This window comes from Rhodnius prolixus, unplaced genomic scaffold (genome assembly GCF_049639745.1).
Source record: "Rhodnius prolixus isolate KJV_2025 unplaced genomic scaffold, Rpr scaffold_3, whole genome shotgun sequence".
Classification (NCBI taxonomy): domain Eukaryota; kingdom Metazoa; phylum Arthropoda; class Insecta; order Hemiptera; family Reduviidae; genus Rhodnius; species Rhodnius prolixus.
The window spans coordinates 4,730,465-4,757,238 of NW_027411603.1; the positions used below are offsets into that span (position 1 = coordinate 4,730,465).

A 26,774-nucleotide genomic window follows, 5' to 3' on the forward strand; every position below is an offset into this window, starting at 1 on the left:
ATTTCAGTGTAGGATACTTCAGTTGTTTAATGGTGATTAAAAAAAAAACAGATACGTTTTCTTGGTTTGAAAAATATTGTGCAAGCTGTAACCTGTTCAGTTACTGTAGTAGTTAAGAGATAGTCTAGTGACCGGTTCACTTGCAACTTTTTTAACCTAGGAGAAAATCGCGCCGTATACGAGGGGGTACCCAAAAAAAACCGGAATTATTTTTTAAAAGCTATTTATTTACAAATTTTTTACAGAACAACCTTATCCCCTTCAAAATACTCTCCATTACAACTAATACATTTGTCCCACCGGTGCTTCCACTGTTCGAAACATTTTTTGTAGTCATCTTTAGAAATGGCTGACAGCTCCTTCTTCGTTTTTTTCTTGACCTCTTCAATGTTGTCAAATCGGTGACCTTTCATGCCCTTTTTCATGCGTGGAAATAAGAAAAAGTCGCACGGAGCCAGGTCAGGCGAGTAAGGTGCGTGGGGCAGCGGAACCATGCCATTTTTAGCCAAAAACTGTGTAACAGAGATGGCTGTGTGTGCAGGTGCATTGTCGTGGTGGAAGAACCAGTCTCCTGTTTGCCACAAATCGGGCCTTTTTTGGCGAACACTATTGCGCAATCTTTTCAAAACTTCCAAATACAAGGTTTGATTGACGGTCTGACCTGGGGGGGACAAACTCTGAATGGACTACGCCTTTGGCATCAAAAAAAGCAAATCAGCATTGTTTGACTTGACTTGACGACATTTTTTTGGTCGGGGTGAAGATGACGTCTTCCATTGGCTCGACTGTTGCTTTGTTTCTGGGTCATAACCATAGCACCATGACTCATCACCAGTAATGACCTTTGACAGAAAGTCTGGATCAGTTTCAAGCTGTTGTTTCAAAGCACGACATGTTTCAACTCGATGTTCTTTTTGATTGTCAGTCAGAACTCGAGGAACAAACTTGGCAGCAACCCTTTTCATCCCCAAATCTGCCGTTAAAATTTGCTGAACCGAGCTCCAAGATAACCCACTACTCTCTGACAGTTGATCAATTGTCTGTCGACGGTCTGTGAACACCAGCTCTCGAATTTTTTCAACATTTTCGTCGATTCGGGCAGTTGATGGACGTCCAGAACGAGGTTTGTCATCAATCGACATGTCGCCATTTTTAAACCGAGTAAACCACTCGTATACTTGAGTTTTTCCCATAGCGTCATCTTTGTAAGCTGTTTTCAACATTAAAACACTTTCAGCAGCATTTTTGCCGATTAGAAAACAAAATTTCAGAGCTGCACGTTGTTCACTTAAACTTGCCATCATAAAAAACGAAAAAAGAACAAAACAGCGCTGGTAAAAACAATCACTGCAGATGAACAGAACAAGCCAGGCAGACAACACAGGCAGGACTGAACTGGCAAGGAATTGCGCTATACACGTCTAGCGGCAGAAATGCGTACTACATAAGCTCCATGCGCGGCAACGCAATTCCGGTTATTTTTGGGTACCCCCTCGTACTGGAGATGATCAGATCATATCTTAACAGAATCAATATTGATATCCTCTCCTCTCTGCCTAGATTGCGATGAGGAGGAGGAGGATTTCAGGACAATATAATAATGATATGTCCACGTTATGTAGTAGAAAGGAAACAGAAATGTTTGACGTCATATACAGGTATTTAGATGCACCCCTTTCCATGCCACCCTCATTTAGCTAGTTCATAGGGTTTTACCAGACCAACCAAAAAAGCTGTACGATAAGTCGTAAGCGTATAAATGTGCGCCTACTCTTTGAAAATTTAACCAATACTGAACAGAAAGAAATACTTTGGAGCATAAAAAAAGGAATCCATTCATTGATAATTGATTACTATACAACCATTAAAGTAAACACATGTGGTGGGGGATAGGTCGGGGCCTAGCGGTTTTAAACAAGGAAGGGGGATGGATGGCGGCTAAAAAGTGATGACGTCTTCAAACCCCTCCCAAGAATAGTGTGAGGTTATCAATATCAAGGGGTTATAACCTTGTAGTCTAGCCAGACCATTTTTTTTTAATAAGTTACTCGTCTTCAAGTAAAAAAAATGCCTAAAATTTTGGACTCAGAATTAAATATAGATAAATATATTTAGGCTGCACAATTTTTTTTTTTTTTTAAGGAAATTGTATTGCCAATTATGGTTAAATTTTACAGGAAATTGTGCAAATATTCGTGTTTCTACCGGAAATGGTCCGTTTAAGTTGGTGCCAAAAAAAATTAGAATTAAACTTTTGATTGGATCCCGGGGGGCCAGGGGACTCAAATTAAGCGAGAAAAATCCCTTTGCCAGAAGTAGCACTTAATTTTTGGGTTTTCCACAAAACTGGTATCAACGATTATGTGTTTCTTTACGTGCACACAAAGTGTAGTCTATAACTCTTATTCCAATCTACTCCTCAGACATACCTACTCATCCTGAAACTACTCTTCTCACCTATGCTGATGATACTGCCATCTTATCTACTGACAAAGATCCATTATAGCTGATAGAAACCTTCAGTCTCATCTCACCTCCTTAGAAAAATGGTTCTATCAAACTGAACGAAACAAAATCTCAAAACATTACTTTCACTCTTCGACGCATCACTCTTCCCTCCTGTCTTTTACAATCTTATTCCTTTACTAGCAGACAACGTAGTCCGCTACCTTGGGCTTTACCTTGACAAAAGACTTATATGGAACCCTCATTCTCGACTTAAGGAGCAACAGAACTCAACAGACGCTTCTGACAATTGAAAAGACTACTCGAAAACAGATCAAAACTCACTCTGGACAACAAAAGACTTATTTATGTAAGTATATTAAAGCCAGTCCTGGGGGCTAATGGCATCGAACTGTGGCGGTTCAACCAAACGCTCAAATCTGCAAAGGATCCAGTCCTTGCAATCTAAAATTCTTCGCTCTATAGTAAACGCTCCTTTCTACGTCACCAATCAAACCATTCACACAGACTTGAACATTCCTTTCTTGCAATACAAGTTGCTGAATTCACGTTACAGAAAAATTCCATCTTAACATTCAAACAAATCACAATCCACTGGTACAACATCTATCTTCAAGAACATTTCCAGACGTCTTAAGAGACAGTCAGCCTCGCGATCTCCTCTCTGATGAAGAGAGTCTGTAGAATGTAGAATGTTTTTGGTGTGTTACCGCTTCTCCATTCTGATTCGTGGTTAGGCTTCCCTCTAAACTACAATTTTTTAGTTTCAGGCACTATTTCCTGTCTTATTCCAGATTATAAGGGAAAGTTAAATTTTTCATTCGTAAAATATCGAGTTTAAAGAACATTCGCTAATCGAAAGTTTTACTCTAGATTTGATTTGATTTTGTTCATTTTTTTTAGATTTTCTAGAATGTATGTAGGTAGCTCAGTCGATTTCGTTTATGCTTTAAATACTCCTTGACCTAATGTTGATCAATCTTTATTTGTGATTTGTTTCAAAATTATTTGATTAATAAAATTTCTGCGATAGAAACGTTCGAGTATTCCACCGTTTAATTGTAACTTTACGTACTGTTCTGGTGCCTTAAAAATTCCATTATTTGCTCTAATATCGTTCGTTTATTGATCCAAAATAGTAATTAAATTATTAGAATTTTTTTTGGAGAAAGTCGTCGTGAGTTCTCATCAGATATTTATTTCTCTATATCATGTGACCTTTGACACTGTAGTAGCGCTATCTAGCCTGGCTGCATATTTGTCAGTGTTACAATACACAGTAGCAAAAACTTTTGTAATGTTGGTAGGGCGTGTTTGTATGATAGGTGGTGGGGGTAACTGTCAGGTTTCTTTCTAGTTGGTTAGCAAACCTTCCGCCGCATAGCCCGCGCTAAAGTTGGTAGTATTAGTTCACCGCTGCTAGTGGTGACACGGTCATATGTTCTTATTGCTTGTTTTGGGGTTGTTTGTGCGCGTGATGTGTTTGTGTTATCAGTACTACTAAGAAAAAAAGAAGTAAAAATAATTATTTGTTTTCTTGAATTCAGTTAGTTTAATTGTGTCATGTTTTTAATTAATATCAATAGAAGAATAATTTTGTTCGTTATGAATGTAAGAGAAATTCTCTTCTAATATTTTACCATCATACAAGTGTAACCGTCATTAATCACGGAGAGGTTTGTTTACATCATTTAAATTCATCTTTCTATTAAAAAAAAAAGAGAAATTATTTCAATTTGAGGTTTATCGTTAACAGGAATTGACCTTGTTTAGTTTTGCCCGGAGAATAACGTGAAATAACCTGTAGCTTTGAAACCTATTTTCGTTTATTTTATTATCATATGATTTTGCTAGAAAATTTAAAAAGATTTTTAAAAGGTTATACGTTAGAATTGAGTTATTATTTTTTTAAAAAAAAGTGATTTATAGTTTTTCCATTACTTCTTGGTGAATAATTTTCCAACGTTTCCTTTGCAAGATCATACTAGTGAATAGACCTTACTACATTCTAGATAGTTGTTGTGTAATAAATAGCTGGTCCCTTGAAATTCTTTTTATCTAGTGACTCTACAGCTCATGTTGAAAGTGTATTTTTTGTGTATTTCTAACGTTTTGTACTAAAACAGACTTTGTTTTAGTTTATTTGGATAAATATTTTTAATTTTATCATTAAAATGTATGTGAACATATGTTTTTTGGGGTTTTTAAATTTACTATTGGGATTTAAGCGTTCTTATCAAATAGTTTTGAATAGTTCATCCCGTAGAGGTTAGGGTTTGCAGTTTGGTGGTCTTGTTAACTTTAAATTTTAGTCGGAACTTTCTTAAGAGGAATTCATATATCTGCTTCCCTGTTTTCGAGAAGTATCTTCTTTTTTTTAAGATTCTCTTAAGTCTGATTAAAGAAATTCTTTAGTTAAAATGATCTTATTTGTTGGTTTTAAGGAAAAAATATCTCAAAAATTGCATGTTAGCTTAAACTTTTTAGATTGGGGCTTCTTTAGAGGACCCGGCTTAAACTTAGCGATCTTTTTACCGGAAGTAACCACTTTATTGACTTTTTCCTCTCATAAGTGGGCTTTCAATGACTATTTTTGTACTTAGTTTTACTTCGTTAAGTTCAGGTATGATGAAATTAGGTTACACTACAATCTAAAGAGTTAATTTTAAAGTTGCTGTATGGGTTTCGAAAACTGAATATAACCAAGAATTAAGTGCGTTTTGAACTTAATGAATTTTGGAGGAACTCTTATTGGTTTACGAGGAGTGGCTATTAATTAACGAGACTGATGCTGCTACAGAAGAAATATGCATGCGCCAAATCTTAACGACCCACCGAGCTGTGCAGCGTAAAGCCTTCTCTCTTTCGATTGTGCAGCGTCTCTCGTGTTTGTACAGAAATCTCGTCTGACCGGAACCCTTTGTTTGTGTACTAGAGGTGTTAGTTTCGTTTTGCCGAAAACATGATACTACACATCATGTATAAGAGCAACGAATTGTCGTGAAATATCACATCAAAACTTGGGTAAAATCGCTACTGAAACTTATCTTTTATTAAAAGAAGTTTATGGCGATGAATGTTAATCACGTGCGCGAGTTTTTGGAGTGGTTCAAGCGTTTCCAATATGGCCGAGAAGACGTCGGAGATGATGACCACCCGGGTCGCCCTTCCACGTCCCAAAACGGATGAAAATATCGATTATAATTAATCAACATTACTACCGTTGAGGTGCTTGCTCAACTCTGTGAAAGAGTAAGGAAAAAACGACCCAATTTTTTGTGGGGTTCTCCATCAAGACAACCGGCGCCAGCTCACACTGCATTGTCTGTCAAGACGTTTCTAGCCAAGTACAACATCCCAGTTTCTAGGTCTTATTCGCCTGACCTGGCCCCATGTGACTTTAGATCTGTTTCCCCCCAAAGTCAAATCTGCATTAAAATGGAACACGATTTCAGTCCTTTGAAGCTGTGAAAGAAAAAGCGGTACGCTCAGACAGAAAAAGACTTCCAGCACTGTCTTTCGAACAATGGTAAATTCGCATGGTACGTTGTAGGGATAGGGGAGGGATGTATATTGAAGGTGATAATAACTAAATATGTTTAAATATAAAATAAAATGTTTTACAGCATCAGTCTCGTTATTTACTAGCCTCACCTCCATAGAAACTTGATTATTGTAGTTAGAGAGATAGATAGTCGTGTAAGTCCCAGATAAAAATCTTGTCTAAACAATTGAAAGCTTAGATTGTTTTCTGCTGTCCAGTTTAAGATTTATATTGCGTTATAAATCTAGAACTATAATAGAATATATAGACCATGTAGCATAACGTGGATTCATTAAAGCAACAGGTAGACATACGTACAAACTAATATTCTAAACGCGAATGAGATTAGAACATTTAATTTTTTCAAAGTAGATTATTTTTTTCTAGCAGAGAGGTAATCTGTTATATATTTCATTCTTGTTAATTACCATAATCATTATCTAGAGCTCACAGCTTCCTTCCCTGCGCGTGGTATTCCAGAATCTTCTTTTTTTACAGCATCAGTTATAAATATATGCAATTAAATTAACATTCTTAGTCAACTATCGCGTACAGTTAGATTTGATTTTTTTTTTTAAGGTTCTTATCACAGACCTTATCATTTTATTTTTTTCTTTATTATCTGGTAGAATATCGCGTTATCGTGGTGACACCCACGATTTTTATCGTCTTTTTATTTTTACTTTTAAATTATTTATATTTAACCGGAAGTGCCTGCTTTTTAAGGATTCCTTGGAGTTGGTAAAACGGAAGTGTATTGGGGAAATGAGTAAAAATTTAGCGATCAAAGTTTCTCGATCGGAAATACTATGTAATGGTTAATCGTATTGTTGAGATTTGGATTAAGGGCATTTCCGGAATTTCGTCGTAATTTCTCTTGTAAGTATAATTCGGTCTTGATGTCTTTGGGGCAGGATTAAATTTGTTGCTACGATCTGTGTGCCTCGTTGTTTTTTTGGGATTTCTTTTTTTTATAAGGTGTTTTCGTGGTCCTGCGATTGATTGGTGGATGCAATTAGTGGGAAAGATACTTCCCGTGGGGAAAATTAATGGGGGGGGGGGGGTCTTATGCGCGAGTTTTAAATACGCGTATTGAAATTGATATTTTTTTGTTGGATTAGTTTTTAGAGATAGTCTTCTTGGTAACAGATTTTTTTCCAAATTTTTGAACTTTTCTTATAAAAAAAAATAATGCTTAACAATAACTTTGTCGTAATAATTCGATAATAAGGTGTTCCCTCTCGGAGATCCCCGAGTCCAGAATTCAGATACAGAGCCCCTTAGGTTTGCTTTTCCTTGAGAGCTCAATGTCCGGTAGTGGTCATTGTTATATGTAACGAGAGAGATCACTGTACCAAGACTAGCAATGGAAAAGGTTCCGTGCACCATCACAGCCTCCCCTCCCAAAAAGTATGTGTTTTTCTTAATTTGAAAATCTTCGTAGATTTTCCTCCCTTGCACACCCCACCACAGATTCAGTTATTTAAAGAGTTTTCTCCCCCTACTCTACGCTGCTGTCTAAAAATAATTTGCTAAATCAGTAAATATTCTCCGTTCAAACCATTACTTAGCAGTTCTTAATTGAACACGCTATTTTTGTCTAAAATTTTATTTATATTTATTTATATTTTCTAGTAAGAAAATTTTGAATCTGTTTTAAGTTAAATAAAATGTTAGGAGCCATTTTCGAAAATGATCTATCTATCCGGAAGATCTATTCACTTTAAATGGCACTTCCGGCCAGCCGATCTAATTCAAATTTCGAAATTCAGTTTCACATTTTATTATTTTTTTTAATCAATTTTAATTGGCTGATGTCCGCTTTTTTTGCTTGCATTGTCAGCATTCGGGTAATATTCTCTCGTTACAATAAAACTGATCTTCACTAGACAGTGATCTGTGAGAAGCTCCTAGGAAGAGAAAGTCTTAGAGCCAGCTGCTGCATTCGAACCCCCAGGATCTCAGCGTGGGGAAACCCAGATACACTAACTGCACTATTATTACTATGATTTAAGGCGCGTCAAGATCTAAGGTTATTGGCGCCCGGAGCTTTTCTTCTGTGCACTGCCGGGCCTCCAGAGAGTGTTCTCCTCGTTACAGAAAACACCGGGACAAGTGAGCTATAAGAAGCTTCTCTAAAAAAAGAAAATCTAATGGGTCAGCAGCTGGATTCTAGAACCCGGGACCTCCGCGTGGGAATCCAATACGCTAACCGCATAGCTAATCCCTTCCCTTTCTCTTATTGTTTTTTTTTTGTTTGTTTCCGGCGCATCAACATCTCGGCCATTAGCGCCCACTATCATGGTTCTTCTTATTTCCATATACTACACGAGCTGGGATAACACGTGTGCAGACCCACGGCTTCCAATCACTTACACCTTGCTTAACAAGGTAGGGGTGAAGCCTGGGCTTACAAGATTGTCCCCAAACATCCTCTCTTTATTCCCAACGACCTTGTCGACGAGGGGGAGTGTGGAATATGATTGGGTAATTACCTAGTAGTTGGATGTGCAATTCTTTGAACTAATATTCCTGCACACCCTAAAATAGACTAAAACTAAATTATAATTAACCTAACGGGGTTGAAATACTCGTATAAAAATTCTTTCAACCCTGCGGTAAAAAACCTAACCTAAAAAGACATGCGACTTTCTCGTCAATAAATACGTTCACGTATTTTTTTTTTTTTTTGGCGCATCAACATCTGAGGTTATTAGCACCCGGAGCTTTTTCCAGTGCACTGCCGGCCTCCGGACAGTGTTCTCTCGTTACAGGCAACACTGTCCATCACCGGACAGTGAGCTGTAAGAAGCTCCTAGGAAGAGAAAATCTAAGGGTCTGCTGCTGGATTCGAACCCGGGACCTCTTGCGTGGGAGTCCACGTATTATTATCATCATCATATTTACTATTATTGTTACTATTATTACTATTACTATCATTATTATCTCCTTCCCTGAGTATTTTTATTGTACAGGTGGGTTTATAGTACAGCAATGGCACGTTACGAGTAAAGCCTGTCCTTCCTTCTTCCGGAAGTACTCTTGACAGTACTTTCCCGGAAAGAAGCTTTAAATAAAGAGTTATATGTCTGAGTGTATGCAATTAGCGCACCAAGTGTAAAGGAAATGGCAGGACTTGTTTTCGAGAAGATGCTTTTATTAAAAACTTAACGGGAAATTGATTAAGTAAGGCCGATATCTTCCGTTCGACTGATTTCAATCGAAGCCTTTTAATACTTCCGTAATTACTCGTAAATATGAAATTAATATTTTATTAGTGTGTCCTGTTTCGACTCCCCCCCCCCTCCACTCCATATGGTTAATACAATTGGAAATTAGAGCCACTTTTTATATAGTTTTTTTTGTAATCACTTTAATTGATTCCAATCTCTCGCTTATCGATTATAAAAGAAATAGCGTAATTCGATATCCTCTATATTGGTATGGTAGGTGTTTATATTAGAAAATATTGCTACTCTAATCGATGATGTACTTTCTATTTTTAAATTAAGATTTCTTTTTCCCCCCCATTTTCTTTGTGCTGCCATCACGTCACATTTTTTATTTTTAATTTTCTTTGAAAAATAGCCGGTTTTTCCAAGTCCCCTTTAGTTCGAAACTCTCTCTCTCTCTCTTTCTCGGACTATCTCAGTCAGTTTCTCGTGTTTTTTTTTTTTTCTCGTGAACAAAATAACTTCCTTTAAACCAAGGATCGGCGGAAAGCCCCCGGAACTCCCCCTCTAAACAACCATTTGAGCGGAAGTTTCTTTTTTTTCTGCCCTACGAGAATTTTAATTTAGGTTAAATGTCCCTTCTTCCGGTTTGGCGCAAAAATTTCTCGAACCGGAAACCACTCCGCATTAGATTCTTTTTTCACTTTTTTGTGAGGTTTTTCCCCCCAATAAACAGGTTTTCACAATTTTTATCGTGGTGAAAATTCTTTTAAAGTGTGAACTTAAAGTTAAATGGTCGCTTATACGGATAGTTAGATGGTCAGTGACCCTTGTTCGTCGTGTCTTGTCGTGAGTCATCATTATTGCGTTTTATACATTAAGGCCTAATCTAAATTATTTAATTTAATTAATCTTTATTATTACGTTCAACTCATTAATTATTTTGTTTTTTTTAATTCCTTCTAATGTTAAGCTTAATCTTCTGTCCAAAAGAATTAAAATTAAGGCTACTAAATCAGATTTCAGATCATTAAAAAGGCAATGGTAATGACGTGGCCAGTGGTACCAACCTTCCTTTAAAAATAATAAATATCCCTCACCCCTTTTTTTCGTTGTAATTTTCGCTGCCTTAATTATAATCAGGATGATCTCCCAATTAGTGTGCTTGCTGCGTCCAGGACATCCAGGCTCTTGTTCCTCATCCAGAGCTCTTCTTAATTCCATTTTTTCTTCATGATCAGGCAGAAGTACTACGAGGGTCGTTTGAAAAGTCCGTGCAAAGTCAGAGAGATAGCACCACTGGCGCGTATCGAGATTATGTTTAGTTAGTAGCATCTCTTGGAAGAACACACACCAAGTTTCAGCCAGATCGGTCTATTTCTTTGTGTTTGGCATTCGTTTGAATCGAGGAAGTCGAGTGATTTTCAAAAAATGGACGAAAAAGAATTTCGTGTGTTGATTAAACACTAATTTATGAAAGGCAAAACGCCTCAGGAGACTAAAGAGAAGCTTGATAAACATTATGGTGACTCTGCACCTTCGATTAGAACAGTTTATAAGTGGTTTCAAAATTTTCGGAGTGGCCATATGGGCACAAGTGACGCTGAACGTTCTGGACGCCCTGTAGAGGTTACTACTCCAGAAATCATTGATAAAATCCATGATATGGTGATGGATGACAGAAGAGTGAAGGTGCGTGAGATTGCTAGTGCTGTGGGTATCTCGAATGAACGGGTACATAATATTTTGCATCAACATTTGTACATGACAAAGCTATCCGCAAGATGGGTGCCGCGATTGTTCACGCTTGACCAAAAACGAAATCGTGTGAAGTGTTGCAAGGACGGTTTGCAGCTGTTCCAGAAGAATCCGCAGGACTTTAAGCGTCGTTTCGTCACTGTGGATGAAACATGGATACATCACTACACTCCTGAGACCAAAGAACAATCTAAACAATGGGTTACCAAGAGGGGAATCTGCGCCAAAAAAAAGGCGAAGACCGTTCCTTCGGCCGGAAAGATTATGGCGACTGTCTTTTGGGATTCGCAAGGAATAATCCTCACCGACTATCTGGAAAAGGGTAAAACTATTACAGGTGCATATTATTCATCGTTATTGGACCGTTTGAAAACCGAGCTGCAAGAAAAACGCCCACGATTGGCCCACAAAAAAGTCCTTTTCCATCACGACAACGCACCAGCTCCACACCTCAGCAGTTGTGGTCGCAAAATTAATGGAAATAGGGTTCCAACTCGTTTCACATCCCCCCTATTCTCCAGACTTGGCTCCCTCGGACTACTATTTGTTCCCCAATATGAAGAAATGGCTGGCGGGAAAAAGATTTTATTCAAACGAGGAGGTGATTGCAGAAACGAATGGCTATTTTTCAGACTTGGACAAATCCTATTATTCGGAAGGGATCAACAAACTAGAGCAGCGTTGGACGAAGTGTATAAGCCTAAAAGGAGACTATGTTGAAAAATAAAAAAGGTTTACCCCAAAAAATTAAGTAGTTTTTATTTTTGCACGGACTTTTCAAACGACCTTCGTATTATCGAGTTTGCAGTTTTTTTTTATAATTTTTTTCACCCGGATGTTGGTATTATAAACTCGAGTTTCAGTTTATTGGTTGTTCCCCCTAGAGTGAATTTAAAATTAGAATCTCTGGTTTTAATTTTTCATTTTCATTTCTTCAGTGATTATGCCACGCTCGATTCCAGTAGTTCCTAAATCGTTCTTACTTTACGCTACTGCGATTTTTGGTTAATACCGTGAAATGGTTATTCAAATTAGTCAAGAGAGTTCTCTAGCTCTAAACTATATATATATATATTTACCGGAAATACACTTTTATGGGGGGGGGAAGTCCCTGAGTACGAAAAAGTAATTCATACGAGTTAAACGGTTATGAGTGTTGGTTTATCTTTTTTGGAAGTGCAGATTGTTGGTTATAACTCAGTGTAGGAAAGTCGCAAAAAGTTTAAATTCGCCTGTACAGCAATTTTGGAGGAGGCCTTTACCCGGAAGTGATATTTCCGTGTAAAGTGCGAATTAAAATTAGTAAAGATGAAGTTTTTAAATTTTGAAACGAAACCAATAAACCGGAAGAGCTATTCATGTGTGTGTGAGTTTGCTACGTTCTACTTCCTGTATAACTACATGTATTGAACCAATAAAAAAATAATATTTTAACTAATTCTCAATTTACATTGGACGTAGTTGTTGTGGGAAGTGCCATAAATATTTGTTGAACTATCATAATTAGGTAATCATTGGCGATATGTTGCTCTTCCCAAATAGAGCGTACATTTTAGAAAGTCTTTTTTTAATTCTTCATTATGTTCTTAATTTTGTTATTCCTTCGTCCCACATTCAGAGAGTGGTGCTACAAATAGAGTTTATTTAATTGATCTAGATAACGTTTAGTGTTTAAAAAACAAGAGAACCATTGATACGGCCATTTTAATTTTGAATATATTTATTTTTAAATTAGTTTTTAAAGTGTATATTTCACGGTTAGCTGTTTATTTATTTCCCTTCTTCGTAAAACTCGACTTTACCCCATAATTTGTTAAAAAGTCATTGTACAAGCACATTGTGATTAGGCGCCACAATAGCCGAGCGGTTATAGGCTAGACTCGCAAAGCTAAGATGTATTGCGGTACTAGTCTAGGCCTTGCATTCTATTTAATGTGTTGATATGAGGATTTAAAAGTAAAGTATGTTAGGCGGTTATAGGCTAGACCCGCAAAGCTAAGATGTATTGCGGTACTAGTCTAGGCCTTGCATTTTATTTAATGTGTTAATATGAGGATTTAAAAGTAAAGTATGTTAGACGGTTATAGGCTAGACCCGCAAAGCTAAGATGTATTGCGGTACTAGTCTAGGCCTTGCATTCTATTTAATGTGTTGATATGAGGATTTAAAAGTAAAGTATGTTAGGCGGTTATAGGCTAGACCCGCAAAGCTAAGATGTATTGCGGTACTAGTCTAGGCCTTACATTTTATTTAATGTGTTAATATGAGGATTTAAAAGTAAAGTATGTTAGACGGTTATAGGCTAGACCCGCAAAGCTAAGATGTATTGCGGTACTAGTCTAGGCCTTGCATTTTATTTAATGTGTTTATATGAGGATTTAAAAGTAAAGTATGTTAGACGGTTATAGGCTAGACCCGCAAAGCTAAGATGTATTGCGGTACTAGTCTAGGCCTTGCATTTTATTTAATGTGTTAATATGAGGATTTAAAAGTAAAGTATGTTAGACGGTTATAGGCTAGACCCGCAAAGCTAAGATGTATTGCGGTACCAGTCTAGGCCTTGCATTTTATTTAATGTGTTAATATGAGGATTTAAAAGTAAAGTATGTTAGGCGGGTCTAGCCTATAACCGCTCGGCTATTGTGGCGCCGAGGAATTTTGTAGTAAAGTATGTTTGCTAGTCGCCTCCGTCCACGACACCTAATTTGGTAGTTGGGCGTAAAGCCTGCCTGAAAAAATAGGCGATTACTTTACTTTTTACATTGCGATCTCTTGAGAGAGAAAAAAGTGAAAATGGAAAACCATTGCGCAATAGAAAATAATTTGACTGAAGTTTTCCACGAGAGGGGAGTGAAAAAGGAAAATGTGGGTCACTTAGTCATTAATTATTGACTTGGCTGGCGTCGTCCAGAGAAACGACCTTCCTGCCTTTTAATGCATTTATTGTCACCAGTATTGTTTTAACATTATCCCTCTGTTGTCGTCAATAACGGAACTAATAAGTAATGTGTTGTATGCTGTGAATTTTTCTTACCTTCTCTCTCTCTCTCTCATTGTAGTAAAAGAGGAAGTATTGTAATCGTGCAGATTTTTCGTGCTTTCCGAGTTTTCCACCGGAAATTAGTCTCGACTCTCTTCCTTCCCTCTTTCATGCACTCACAATTTGTGCGTATGTGCGTCTACTCAAAAAAAAAATCAAAAACGGAAATTCCCTTCATTTCAGAGTTCCGCTCAAGTTCCACCAGGGGGAAGTCACGTAATCAGGTTCTTTTTTTTTTATCTTATCCCCTACAGCTTTACGAGAAACAACAATCCAAGATTTTGAAGACTTTTGCCCCGTGACGAGTGATATAATAACACCTTTTGAGAATTATGCTCAAGATCAGTTCAGATCAATGCCATGACGTAGGCTAACTGTGATGTATCTAAAGAGGTGGTGGCAAATACTCATTGTTTAACCTTCTCCCATTCTAAGTACAGCTCCAGACCCCCAAAAGGCACATCTGCATTAAATTCCGAATCGAATGACACCTCATTCATGAAATTCGGTTCACGCATTTAGGCGCTGCGTTGTTTACAAAGAAAGGTAAGAAGAACATTTTCTGAAAAAGCGGTTTTTGCTCATTTTCAGCAACTTTTTTCTCGAAATCTATTAGATCTGGGTCGTTGCAAAAAATTACAGTTATAAAGGAGGGTTTGCCCTATATTATAAAGAAAATTTGGGAATTTTATCTTTTATCGAAATAGAGAAAAAAAATTGTCAAAGTTGGGCGTTTTTCAACGTTACGCTTTTTCGTGCAGTTTTTGACGATCGACCCTTATACAACTGTCCTACCGGACAGTTTTAATTATAATTAATTTTAAAATAATTCTGATTATTAATCCATTATTATTAGTTTTTATTCAATGGTGATTTTCTGAATTTTTATTAAATTATGTTAAATTAAAACTGTCCGGTAGGACAGTTGTATAAGGGTTGATCGTCAAAAACTGCCCGAAAAGCGTAACGTTGAAAAACACCCAACTTTGACAATTTTTTTCTCTTTTTCTATAAAAGATAAAATTCCCAAATTTTCTTTATAATATACGGCAAACCCTGCTTTATAACTGTAATTTTTTTGCAACCCCCCAGATCTAATAGGTTTCGAGAAAAAAGTTGCCAAAAATGAGCAAAAACGGCTTTTTCAAAAAATGTTCTTGTTCTTGTTCTTCTTGTTGTTGTTGTTGTTGTTACCTTTTTTGTAAACAACGTAGCGCCTAAACGCGTGAACCGATTTTCATGAATGAGGTGTCATTCGATTCGGAATTTTATGTAGATGTGCCTTTTGGGGGTCTCGATGCTGAACATCGAATGGGAGAGGAGTTAGCCCCCTTTATGTAAGGCCCCCTCCAAAATTATTATTACTAATTACTCTGTAAATCTTGGCCCGATTTTGATAAAATTTGGTAGGATGATAGGGATAAGGCTCTCTCCTACGTAACAATAAAGCGGCGACCAGCTCTTACTCTTGTTAAGAGGAAGTATAGCAATCGTTTCAAATTATCGAGACGTGAACCGATTTTCATGAATGAAGTGTCATTCAAATCGAAATTTTGTACAGATTTGCACTTTAAAAGTCTCGACGCCGTGCCTCATAAGGAGGGGAGTTTGCCCCACCCAAGTAAAGGCCCTTTCTAAAACTATCTATTATTACCAATATTTCTTTAATGCTTAGTACGATTTTGATAAAATTCAGCTCGAATAAGTGGTTAAAGCTCCTCTACATTGCTGATGCTCTTGCACCTACTAAGAGGAAGTACTGCAATCGTTTAAATTATCAATGAGTGAACGTATTTAAATCAATGAATTGTCGTTCGATTAAAAAATCTTTGCCTTTTAGGGAGAAGTACTGCAATGGTAGTTTATTTTTCTTACTCCTCTTAAAAGGAAGTACTGAAATCGCAGTTTAATTTTGCTATTTACGCACAAATACCTTCCTATGATATTCAAAACGCTTTTTCAAAAAAATTGTTATTGAGGATGGTTTGGGGACCGCAACTATAATCATTCTTTAAAAAGATCTCTCCAGTAGTTACGGTTCCGACTTAACGGCTTATCAGGTTATAATGATAGAATGGCCTATTCCAAATTTTAAAAAATCTGTAAAGCAGATATGTAACTTTGCAAAAAACACAAAAAGAAAAATCTATCCAAAAGGTACAAAAATCTCCTTAACAAAAACTTACAGTTTAAAATGTTAAGTATAAGGGTTGATTAAACGCCAAAAGGTACACAAATCAGCGAGTACCCAACATTTCATTAATACTTCATTGATATTATTTAAGTAATTTTACTGCATTAACTTTTCCTTCACATTTTTTAGAATTTATTAGATGTCACAGACCCTTATGCTGGCCACTTCATTCATAATATTTTTTTGTTATAATTATGATAAATCACTTTTATAACATACGTACATGCATGTTAAAGTAGAAAAAGACAAAGTTATAGTCGGCTACTGTCTTGGATTCGTCTTACCGAAATATTCGTGAGTATAAATAACACACAGTTAATAACAAGTAGATTATTCAACAACAATTATTCATTTCTCAATTGTAATTTAATTTAGTCCCCCTAATTTTACTTATAGTAAAATACTGGAATAATTAGCTGTCCTAAAAATATGCATATCTTATTTATTTTATATTACATATATACAACATTTAAGGATGAATACCTAGATGGAGAATGTAATTGAAACTGTATTATTTGCGATAAAGCCAGGTAATTATTACCTATTATTATAAACGTTTGACTACTTCATACAATAACAATTACTTTAATCGAAGAATGAACTTAAACCGACGATTTTTATTTAAAAATAAAAATAAATAAAATCATTGATGTATGTTGATATAAGCATTTTTTAAAAAAAGGTTTTGAATTTTTTAGCCTCATAATTTTTTTTTATTTTTTATAACGTTTTTCTTTTTAACCTGTAATTAATAGTTTGATTATTATAAATAACTAGATATTACAGTCAATCTACAGTGCTACTTGCTACATATATTTTGTAGACGAAAATGGCCAGCATAAGGGTCTGTGACATCTAATAAATTCTAAAAATGTGAAGGAAAAATTAATGCAGTAAAATTACTTAAATAATATCAATGAAGTATAAATGAAATGATGGATACTTGCTGATTTGTTTGCATTTTGGCGTTTAATCAACCCTTATACTTAACATTTTAAACTGTAAGTTTTTGTTAAGGAGATTTTCTATAAAAATAAGTAAGTTATGGTTAATGAGTTGGAAATTGAGAAAATCGCGCGAGTGCCATTAGATGCGTCATAAAAAGGAACTTCCCGATAACAATATTGGTGTAATAGGGAAAATGGTCCCATTTTATTTATGCTATTTATTGTTTATTTAAAGAAAATAATTATTTTTGTTTGTCCGTTCGTCTGTCTGCCTTGGTCAGATGTTGGTTGGTGGTTATTTCGATATTTATTCTTCGTATATATGTACGTAAAAAAAAAGTACGTTGTGTCCAAATGAATTGCCCAGTGAAAGCCTAAACATTGTGTGTGTTCCCATTGGATTGGTGGTGTTAATTGCTTTTTCTTTTTTTTAAATTCAATTTATTAAGAAAGTTATTCCAGTAATTTATGGACAGATCGAATGAAAGAAGCAAAAGTTGTGGAAGTCTGAAAGTGAACGTTCACTTTCACACAAAAGAAGACGTGTTTTCCTTTATTGTTGCCTTTTTTTAAAAAACATTTCTTTTCTTTATTTTGAATGCTAAATTCTAATCAGGGGAAACTGGAATCGAGAGGTCCTATATTCGAATCACCAAGATTTTGTCAGTCTGTCGTCAAAACTTTCTCAAAGGAGGAAAAAAAAACAAATATGTCGCTGTTTTTACTATTCTTAAAAAAAAACTTGAAATTCATAAATGAAACACTCAGAAAATTAAGTGTTAATACTCACACGACTTCCTTTATACGTTTTTTGAAACTTAGAATTGGTACTAAAAAGTGGGACTTCCGGTAAACTTCTTTTTCTTAAAATTCGGAATGTTGATTATATGTTTAATCCTTATTATTAACCTTTAAATTGGTAATTAGTACATTCGAACGTGTTCTATAATTACTTATTTTCGCAAAGTTAACAATAACAAGAAGAGGAGAAAACAGCTATTCGAAATATGAAGGAAATGCAAATCTCTCAAAACTTTTTATACCTTTATATCTTCATTAGAAATACAGCTAGAAAGCTGGAATAAGCCCACAATTTGTAGAGGTAAACGAGTTCAAATTCGTTATTTAGCTTAGATGTTAACTTTGTGGATGCCTCAAAGAGGTTTTGGTTGAATCGGTCTGTCGGAAATGTCAATATACAGAAGGATTTTCCACTACTTCCTCGCAAGTGGCTCCTACGACTGGCTTTCAGCTTGTTGTGCTGATTGTGCTCTGGGTGGTATGTAACATTAATGTGATACACTTTTCCAGGAAAGTTCGATTAAGTCGGGGGGAGTTAAGGAAACTTTAAGTCGAGGGGTGTTAAGTGCACTTTAAGTTAAGGGGAGTTAGGGGCACTTTAAGTCGAGGGGAGTTAAGGGCACTTTAAGTCGAGGGGTGTTAAGGGAACTTTAAGTCGAGGGAAGTTAAGTGCACCTTAAGTCAAGGGAAGTTAAGGACACTCTAATTCGGGGGAGTGAAGGAAACTTTAAGTCGAGAGTAGTCATGGACACTTTATGTCGAGGGAAGTTAAGAGGCTTTATTCTAAAGAGCTTTCACTGTTTATTGTAATGTAACTAAGACTCAAAAGTGGGATTTAAACCTCTTTTTTGGAACTGTTGGGAGTTCATAACATGGCATTATCCAGCGAAAAGTGGAAATGGAAAACCAGCGTTAAAACAGTGGCGAGATGAGGGAAATTAAAACTGAAATGCGCAAGAATAACCTTTAAATCACCTTCTGGCGATTGAATCAACCCAGACCGTACTCGTGCTAGCCCATCTATCTTACCCTTTATCTAAATCCCATTGTCGATAACTCGCCCATATGTTGTAATATCTATAATTAAGTACTTCACGCAATAATAATAAAAAAAGGAAACCTCAAGTTGAAATAAAATTACTTATAGTTAATTGAGTTGATGCGTAGAATGGTGCCTCCCACCCTATTGCAAGATTTCTTTGTTTACATTCTTTTGCAGGATAGAATTGTAGATGCCGATGAGTTTGGTATAGTCTGCAAAAAGGTTTTTGTGGTTTTGTTGAGGCACTATTGAAGTCCAAGAATGGATTGTTAAGAAGACCTGAAGAAGTTTCTCCTTCTACATCATCTCAATTCACTAGTTTAACTAGAGATTATCAGCGGAAGAGATTGATCAACTAATTAGTGCTCTGGGTCTGAAGATTGGGTTGGGATGTTCTGGGTCTGAAGAGGATTGTTTCTTTGCCAATAATGTTTCTTTAGTATTTGGAGCCACAAAAACCCTCTTAAGCGAGGACAGCCCACTTGCATTCCTGTGAAATAACTCAAATTGACCACAGACTTGGATAGTAATGCTCGTAACACTTTTTAGGGGTAAGGCTCACTGCCTTACCGGTGTTGCCTTATGATAGGTTTGTAGCTCTTCTGTTCTTAGAGGCTGTGTGAGCCAAATATTTCATTCTGTGAAATCTGCCTTTGACAACACATTGAAATCTGGGAGGGAGATGAGGAGTCCTTTTCTCCTGCAAGAACCTAAACAGATGTTTTGGTAGTTATAAACTCACAGCCTTCGCAATTATGACAGTAAGGAGAACCAATTACCAGGTTAATCTGGTTCTAACCGTACTCCAGGATCTTCTCAGACCTAATTTCACGTAGATCGACCATAAGCATTTTTTTTTTTTTACTGCGTTTAGATTCCTGAAATGGTCTTCCAGGTTAGGTTGTACTCCCATCCAAGCCGTTGCCCTGTACCGAAGAAATGGGGAGTAGAAGCTCCAAGGACTTCTTTATGGCGTCGGAACAACAACCACCTCTGGGACTCCATATTTCCAACCAGTGCGGAGATAGTTTTCAGAAGCTGCTAGCGCTTTTAGCGCACCCTGGCAGTCCTAGAAAAAAAAAAAAAATGGGAGTTTTCGTATATCTTCGGCTCCCCTATCTCAGATGCTCATTTCAGAGCACAAATTTGTCCAGTAGGCCTCTGCGGTATGTTGCTCTACCTGGTTAAACTTCTGCAGAGAAAGAGGTCGAAGGTCTTCTTCAGCTTTTTTGTAGCATTCCACACTTCTGGAGAAGGCCCAGCAAACAGACAAACTTCTAGCCTCTATCACTGACAACGTTTGATCATCTAAACCGTCAATACTATCTTGCAAAAGAATAAAAAAAATATCTTGTAATTGAACGGCACAGAATCATGTATTAAAACCACCCAATATTTTGGGTAAAAAAGAGTAAAATAGTATAGAGGAGAAGTATGTAAGTGGTATGATTTAAAAAAAAAAAAAGTGATGCTGTGTATGGTCGGACGAGCAGAAGGAGATGCGATGAAGAAGGAGCGGCAGCATGGGGCTCTGCAGTCCGGGACCTGGAAGCCGCTGGAGAACTCTCGGATTGTCTGTTCCATGTGGCCAGAGATGGTGCCAAAACTATACTGCGCATGTATTTGCCAACACTCAATAGAGGTGAGCCAGCCTATGTTTAGCCTATTTGCTGCCAACTTACTTTCTAGGTTTTTGTTTTCTAAAGTTTGGCTAAAATGTTATAAGAAGTCGGAAGTTGCCAAAGGAAATAGTTCGCGAGAATAAGGTTTAGTTCTGTCTTTTAAAACTCTTTATGTTATAAGAAGTCGGAAGTTGCCAAGTGAAATAGTTTGTGAGAATAAGGTTTATTACTTCTGTCTTTAAAAATCTTTAGTTCGGTTTCTTGGCCGCCTTAGCGGAAGAAGAAAAATCGTATAACAGCCCGGAAGGGGTGCTGTCTAAGATGGATGAGAGTTGTTCGTTAAAAACTGTACGAAAAAGCGTAATTTTTGGAAAACACCCAATTTTAACAGTTTTTCCTTATTTTTCTTCTAAAAGTTTTTTGTTTTGGCATTAACTTCCGCCATACAGCCAGCATCGTCTAGGTGCTTATCCCTAGAATATCACTCACTCTCCATTCTTACTTATAAATACTCGTACATTCGCTTCACACATTCATCCCTCAACTATTTACATAAACTACAACTAATAGATGGATCAGCACTCTATATTCCTGCCATCCTTATAGCTTTACCGAGATTAAAATCACCGTAATCCTTTCCTTCTATAACTTTTAAATACATTCTGTAGCTCTGCTATAGATTTAAGCACATAGATGTTGGTGGAGAATATAATGTCTTCGTAGCGAAATGGTGCTTCTAAACACCTGTATATATCGTCAAACATTCGTTTCCTTTCTACCACATAACGTGGACATAACATATCATTATTATATGTTTGAAATCCTCCTCCTCCTCATCGCAATCTAGGCAGAGAGGAGGAGAGGACCTTTCTAAAAGTTAAGAAAATTCCCAAATTTTCTTTTATTTAAAAAAAAAAAAAGCACATCATTATTTATGACAACGTATAACCTTTTTCTGCAACAACGTTGATTTAGATATTGAGGAAAAAAAAGAACAATGACGCCAAAACGCGTGAACCCATTTTCATGCATGACGTCATTTGAATGGAAATTTAATGTAGATCCCTTCTGGGGGAGTATCGCCGCAGAAGACATGCTGTAGAAGAAGAGATTTAGCCCCTTGTATGTAAGGGGCGGGCCCCTTCTAAAAACTATTATTACTAATACCTCTGTAAATCTTCGTCCTTCTCAATTAAGACGGTTACTTTAAAACAGGGATGGCGAACCTTTTTGTTGAGACGTGGGTCTAATTTTGGGTCACTAATGCCCAAGTTGTATACAAGAGTTGAGTTTAAAGAATTTTAAACTGAATATGTTCATAATTAAACATCTTTAAAAAATTCAGTTGGCTTATTAACGGGGTAAAGCGGGACGAAACAAGTGCTATAGAAGTCTCTTTTTACAAACATAACTGAACAAAACCTTGCAAAACCTAGGGTTATCGATTTTTTTGAACAAACATTTATTTGATATTTTGTAAACACTTTTGCTCTATTTCAAATACTACAAAAAGCATTTGTCGTTCTTTGCGTTTTAGAACTGTAATGATCAAACTAAATGTTGTAGATAGCAATTTAAATTGCTTTTGTGTCAATGCGTGATTGGAAAAAAAATACAGATAGAATATAAATTATCCACACAATTAGAAAATCTAAATCAGGCCCGCGGAAAATAAACAAATGGTTGCCTAGCAATTGTGGGGTCAGTGAAAAAGCTTGCGCGGGTCAGTGTGTGACCCGCGGGTCCGTAGTAGGTTCGCCATCATTGCCTTAAAATGTTAACTTTTAAGTTGGTTCTTTAAATAATAATAAAAAAAGGAAAGTTATATCCTGTTCAAACTTTATTTTGAAAAATTCATCATGGTGTACCCCATCACTTCCTGTTAAAATTTATTTTCAATATCTGATATAGCCGGAAAAACAAAAAAATTTCCCTTCAATACCCACCACTACGCGTTAATTAGGAAAAGATATTTAATTAAGATTAAGAATGATTTAGATACGTTCATGACCTGGCAGATGATAGCCTCTGTAGGTTCTGTCAGGAAGAGGAGGAAACGGCACTGCACGTGTTGTGTCAGTGTGAGGGGCTTGTCTGGGCTAAGGATGTTACTTTCTCGGGGAAGGAAAAACCAAGGCCTGGTGAGCTTTACCCAGAAGTCGCTCTCCAGAATTAAGAGCTTTAAAGTGAGGGGAGCCACAATAGATCCAAAGGGGGGTCGCAGTGGCGTAGGTCTTAAGGGCCGCCCTAATCTAATCTAGAAATGTTATCAAAAAAAATATCGAGTTTAAAGAATAACCACCTCCCGGCGGAAGTAGCGTGTCATTGAATCGATTTTTCACTAAATTGAGGTGTTTTTTTTTTTGTTTTGTAAACGATTTTCTGGAATTTTCATGTTCAGTTTACGTCATCATAGATCTGAAACGTTTATTTATTGATTTTCTAGGATTTTTTTTTTTTTGTTTTAGAACAGAATTTGGGAGGGGGATTGAATCGATTTTGTAGGATACACTTTCCAAAAAAGTATTATTTCGAATTGAATAAATTTAGTAAAAAGTGAATTTGTTATAAAAAAAAAAAAAAAAACTGACAAAAACGAAATATATGTAAAAGAAAGTCATATTATTGGGTCAACGTCAAAATGTTTTTGCAAATGCAGGTGATTGGATGAAAAAGAAAACAGTGTCCGGTTTTGTATTCGATTTCGAAAATTTGGACATAAAGGTATTAGTGAAAGTAAAAACAATATTCATCGAAAATCTTTTTTTCTTAATGAGGGGCCATTCGTTGAAAAGAAGTTACTCGTATTTCCAGTATGTTTACATTTTTTCGAAATTTGGTATTTACCTACTTATATATCGTCTTTAATTTTACTCGTAAACTTGAAAGTACTAAATTTTGAAAGCTATTTAAAAAAAACCTTTAAATTTATTTTTTATTTTTAATTAAGAAAGTTCAAGTTGACATCTGGATTCCTTAATGGACTATACCTGTGTTTGTTTACCTACTTTTAATTAAGTTGTTACTTGTTTGTACAACTTTCTTGGGTCTAAAAAAGCTTGTTTACTTTTTGTTTGTTCGTTCGTTCCACACTTTTTTTTTTTTTGTTTTTTTGTAGACTCATTGAAAGTGACAATAATTTTAGTAACTTTGTAGTAACACGTAACTCTCCACGTGACCCTTTATAGTATAGGTTTTTATGTTTGATTTTAACCTGTCTTTATTGTACTCGTCGCCAAAATTAGTGAAATAATTTGATGCCTTTAAATTCGAAACTTTTTTTTTTTGTTACATTGTACTTAAATTAAGTATTTAGTAAGTAAACTAATCGCCTATTTTTTCAGGCGGGGCTACCAATGTGTAGTGGACGGAGGCGACTAGCAAACATACTTTACTGTAATTTCCTTATATTAACACATTAAATAAAATGCAAGGCCTAGACTAGTACCGCAATACATCTTAGCTTTGCGGGTCTAGCCTATAACCGCCTAACATACTTTACAACAAAATTCCTCATATTAACACATTAAATAAAATGCAAAGCCTAGACTAGTAACGCAATACATCTTAGCTTTGCGGGTCTAGCCTATAACCGCCTAACATACTTTACTACAAAATTCCTCATATTAACACATTAAATAAAATGCAAAGCCTAGACTAGTAACGCAATACATCTTAGCTTTGCGGGTCTAGCCTATAACCGCCTAACATACTTTACTATAAATTCCTCATATTAACACATTAAATAAAATGCAAAGCCTAGACTAGTAACGCAATACATCTTAGCTTTGCGGGTCTAGCCTATAACCGCCTAACATACTTTACTACAAAATTCCTCATATTAACACATTAAATAAAATGCAAAGCCTAGACTAGTAACGCAATACATCTTAGCTTTGCGGGTCTAGCCTATAACCGCCTAACATACTTTACTACAAAATTCCTCATATTAACCATTTTAAATAAAGTGCAAGGCCTAGACTAGTACCGCAATACATCTTAGCTTTGCGGGTCTAGCCTATAACCGCCTAACATACTTTACTACAAAATTCCTCATATTAACACATTAAATAAAATGCAAAGCCTAGACTAGTAACGCAATACATCTTAGCTTTGCGGGTCTAGCCTATAACCGCCTAACATACTTTACTACAAAATTCCTCATATTAACCATTTTAAATAAAGTGCAAGGCCTAGACTAGTACCGCAATACATCTTAGCTTTGCGGGTCTAGCCTATAACCGCCTAACATACTTTACTACAAAATTCCTCATATTAACACATTAAATAAAATGCAAAGCCTAGACTAGTAACGCAATACATCTTAGCTTTGCGGGTCTAGCCTATAACCGCCTAACATACTTTACTACAAAATTCCTCATATTAACCATTTTAAATAAAATGCAAGGCCTAGACTAGTACCTATCTTAGCTTTGCGGGTCTAGCCTATAACCGCCTAACATACTTTACTACAAAATTCCTCATATTAACACATTAAATCAAATGCAAGGCCTAGACTAGTACCGCAATACATCTTAGCTTTGCGGGTCTAGCCTATAACCGCTCCAGCTACCGTAGCGCCCTTAAGTATTAAGTATTGCCGCTCAAAATGGATTCAAAATTTTTTTTATTTCCGCGATTAATGAATTTCATTAACATAAATGTTTTATTTCTTCGGAATATTGAGGATATACGTAATACTATTGTCCGCACGTGAACTATGTCTATAGTCTGTTTTTCCACCGTTTTTACAGGACAATGAGATATAAGTCGCTAAATTTCTTCACAAACAAGTCCACGCATCTTTTTTTATTACGTCACAGGTTGAGTTCGACTGCTACTTAATACCAAATAGATATATATCTTTAGCTTTGAATGAATGGAGCTGTTTCAGGCTGGTAACCGTAATGAGCCATTGTCTACATTCAGTTTACTCTGGCTATAGTTTCTCATTCATCTTATCTCCTCCATTTTAGCTACATTTAGTGAATTGAATTTATGATTACGTAACCTGGGTGTCTCTTCTGGGTCTGTGAGTGTGTATTTTAGTTTCTCTTACTAGGCTAGAGCAGCGTTTCCCCCAACCTGTGGTGGTAAGCGAGTTGCTGGTCGGTGGTACACGAAAAATAATCAACAAGGGCGGAAAAAAGTAAAAAAAATTAATTCATAAAAATATCATAGAAACGTTTTTTCCCAATAATTCATAAAAATTATTTTAATTAATAATATTACAACACTAAAGTTGTTAATATGTACAATAATAAGGCTGGTCAGTCTCAAGATATACGAGAAAATACAACAGCACATTTAACAGGTTTAAAATTGTCTTTCACGGAGTATTTTCCCAAAACCCGAGAACACAAATGATAATTGGATTTCAAACCCCCTTCTATAAAGAAAATTTAGGAAAAGCTATATCATTATCAATAAAAAGATAAAGAAAAATTTAACAGAATTATCATGTGACAGAACTTAAATGATAAACTGTGTAAAAATCTGCTTAAAGAGACTGGATTGTAATGAGTAAACTCTATCCAAGCAACATTAAATTTAATTGGTAATTACAGGTAGTTGAATGCTTAAAAGAAATTAATTTAGAAGATTTGGGCACAAATATAATGATCCTAAAGAAGAACTTTGTAAATTAATTAATAATTTTGAAGAGAAAAATATGTACGCAATTTTTAATTGTTTAAAAGAAGTTTTAAAACTAAGATCTTACACTTTACAAAGTTTATAAAGTGAACATGAACTTGGAACTCCTTTGTAACAGATACATTTGTATTTCTATAGAAAATAAAGATGATAATAATAAAATAACACACTCGGAATAACAAATTTCACAAAATACGAAGTGGTACAATTTAGCATGACGCAAGCAAAAAAAAAAAGGGTTGGGAACCGCTGGATTAGCGGAAGTGGAAGTGTTTGCAGTGATGACTCACTTTTCCGGAAATATTCGTTTTTTAAAAAGCCCCTTGAGTAATAAACATACACACAAAAAAAGAAAAAAAAATCACAAAGTTGATTCTCCAACCGGAAATAAGAAACCGGAAGTAAGTAGTAACTTAATAAATGGATTTTTCCCAGAATAATTCGATTAGAGGCCGCCATTTGGGTGGAGGGGGGTAGGAGAATCACTTTTGCCGGAAATTAGTTCAAATAATTATGCCGCGTAAATAAAATG

At 36.0% G+C, this 26,774-nt stretch overlaps 1 protein-coding gene across 8 annotated transcripts in view; it reads left to right on the forward strand.

Annotated features, from left to right (window-relative positions):
* Positions 1 to 26,774, forward strand: part of milt (trafficking kinesin-binding protein milt) — a 126,415-nt gene that overhangs the window by 23,813 nt on the left and 75,828 nt on the right. Inside the window, exons 1-2 of one of the 8 annotated variants that reach the window (XM_074127003.1) lie at positions 3,856 to 4,142; positions 20,432 to 20,607. The exons of 6 other annotated variants lie outside the window; for them this stretch is intronic. In XM_074127003.1, coding sequence (XP_073983104.1) covers positions 20,583 to 20,607 — 25 coding nt within the window. In that variant the 5' untranslated portion in view covers positions 3,856 to 4,142; positions 20,432 to 20,582. Of the gene's footprint in view, positions 1 to 3,855; positions 4,143 to 20,431; positions 20,608 to 26,774 lie in introns of those variants that run through there. One more of the 8 variants, XM_074127002.1, reaches the window with a different exon arrangement.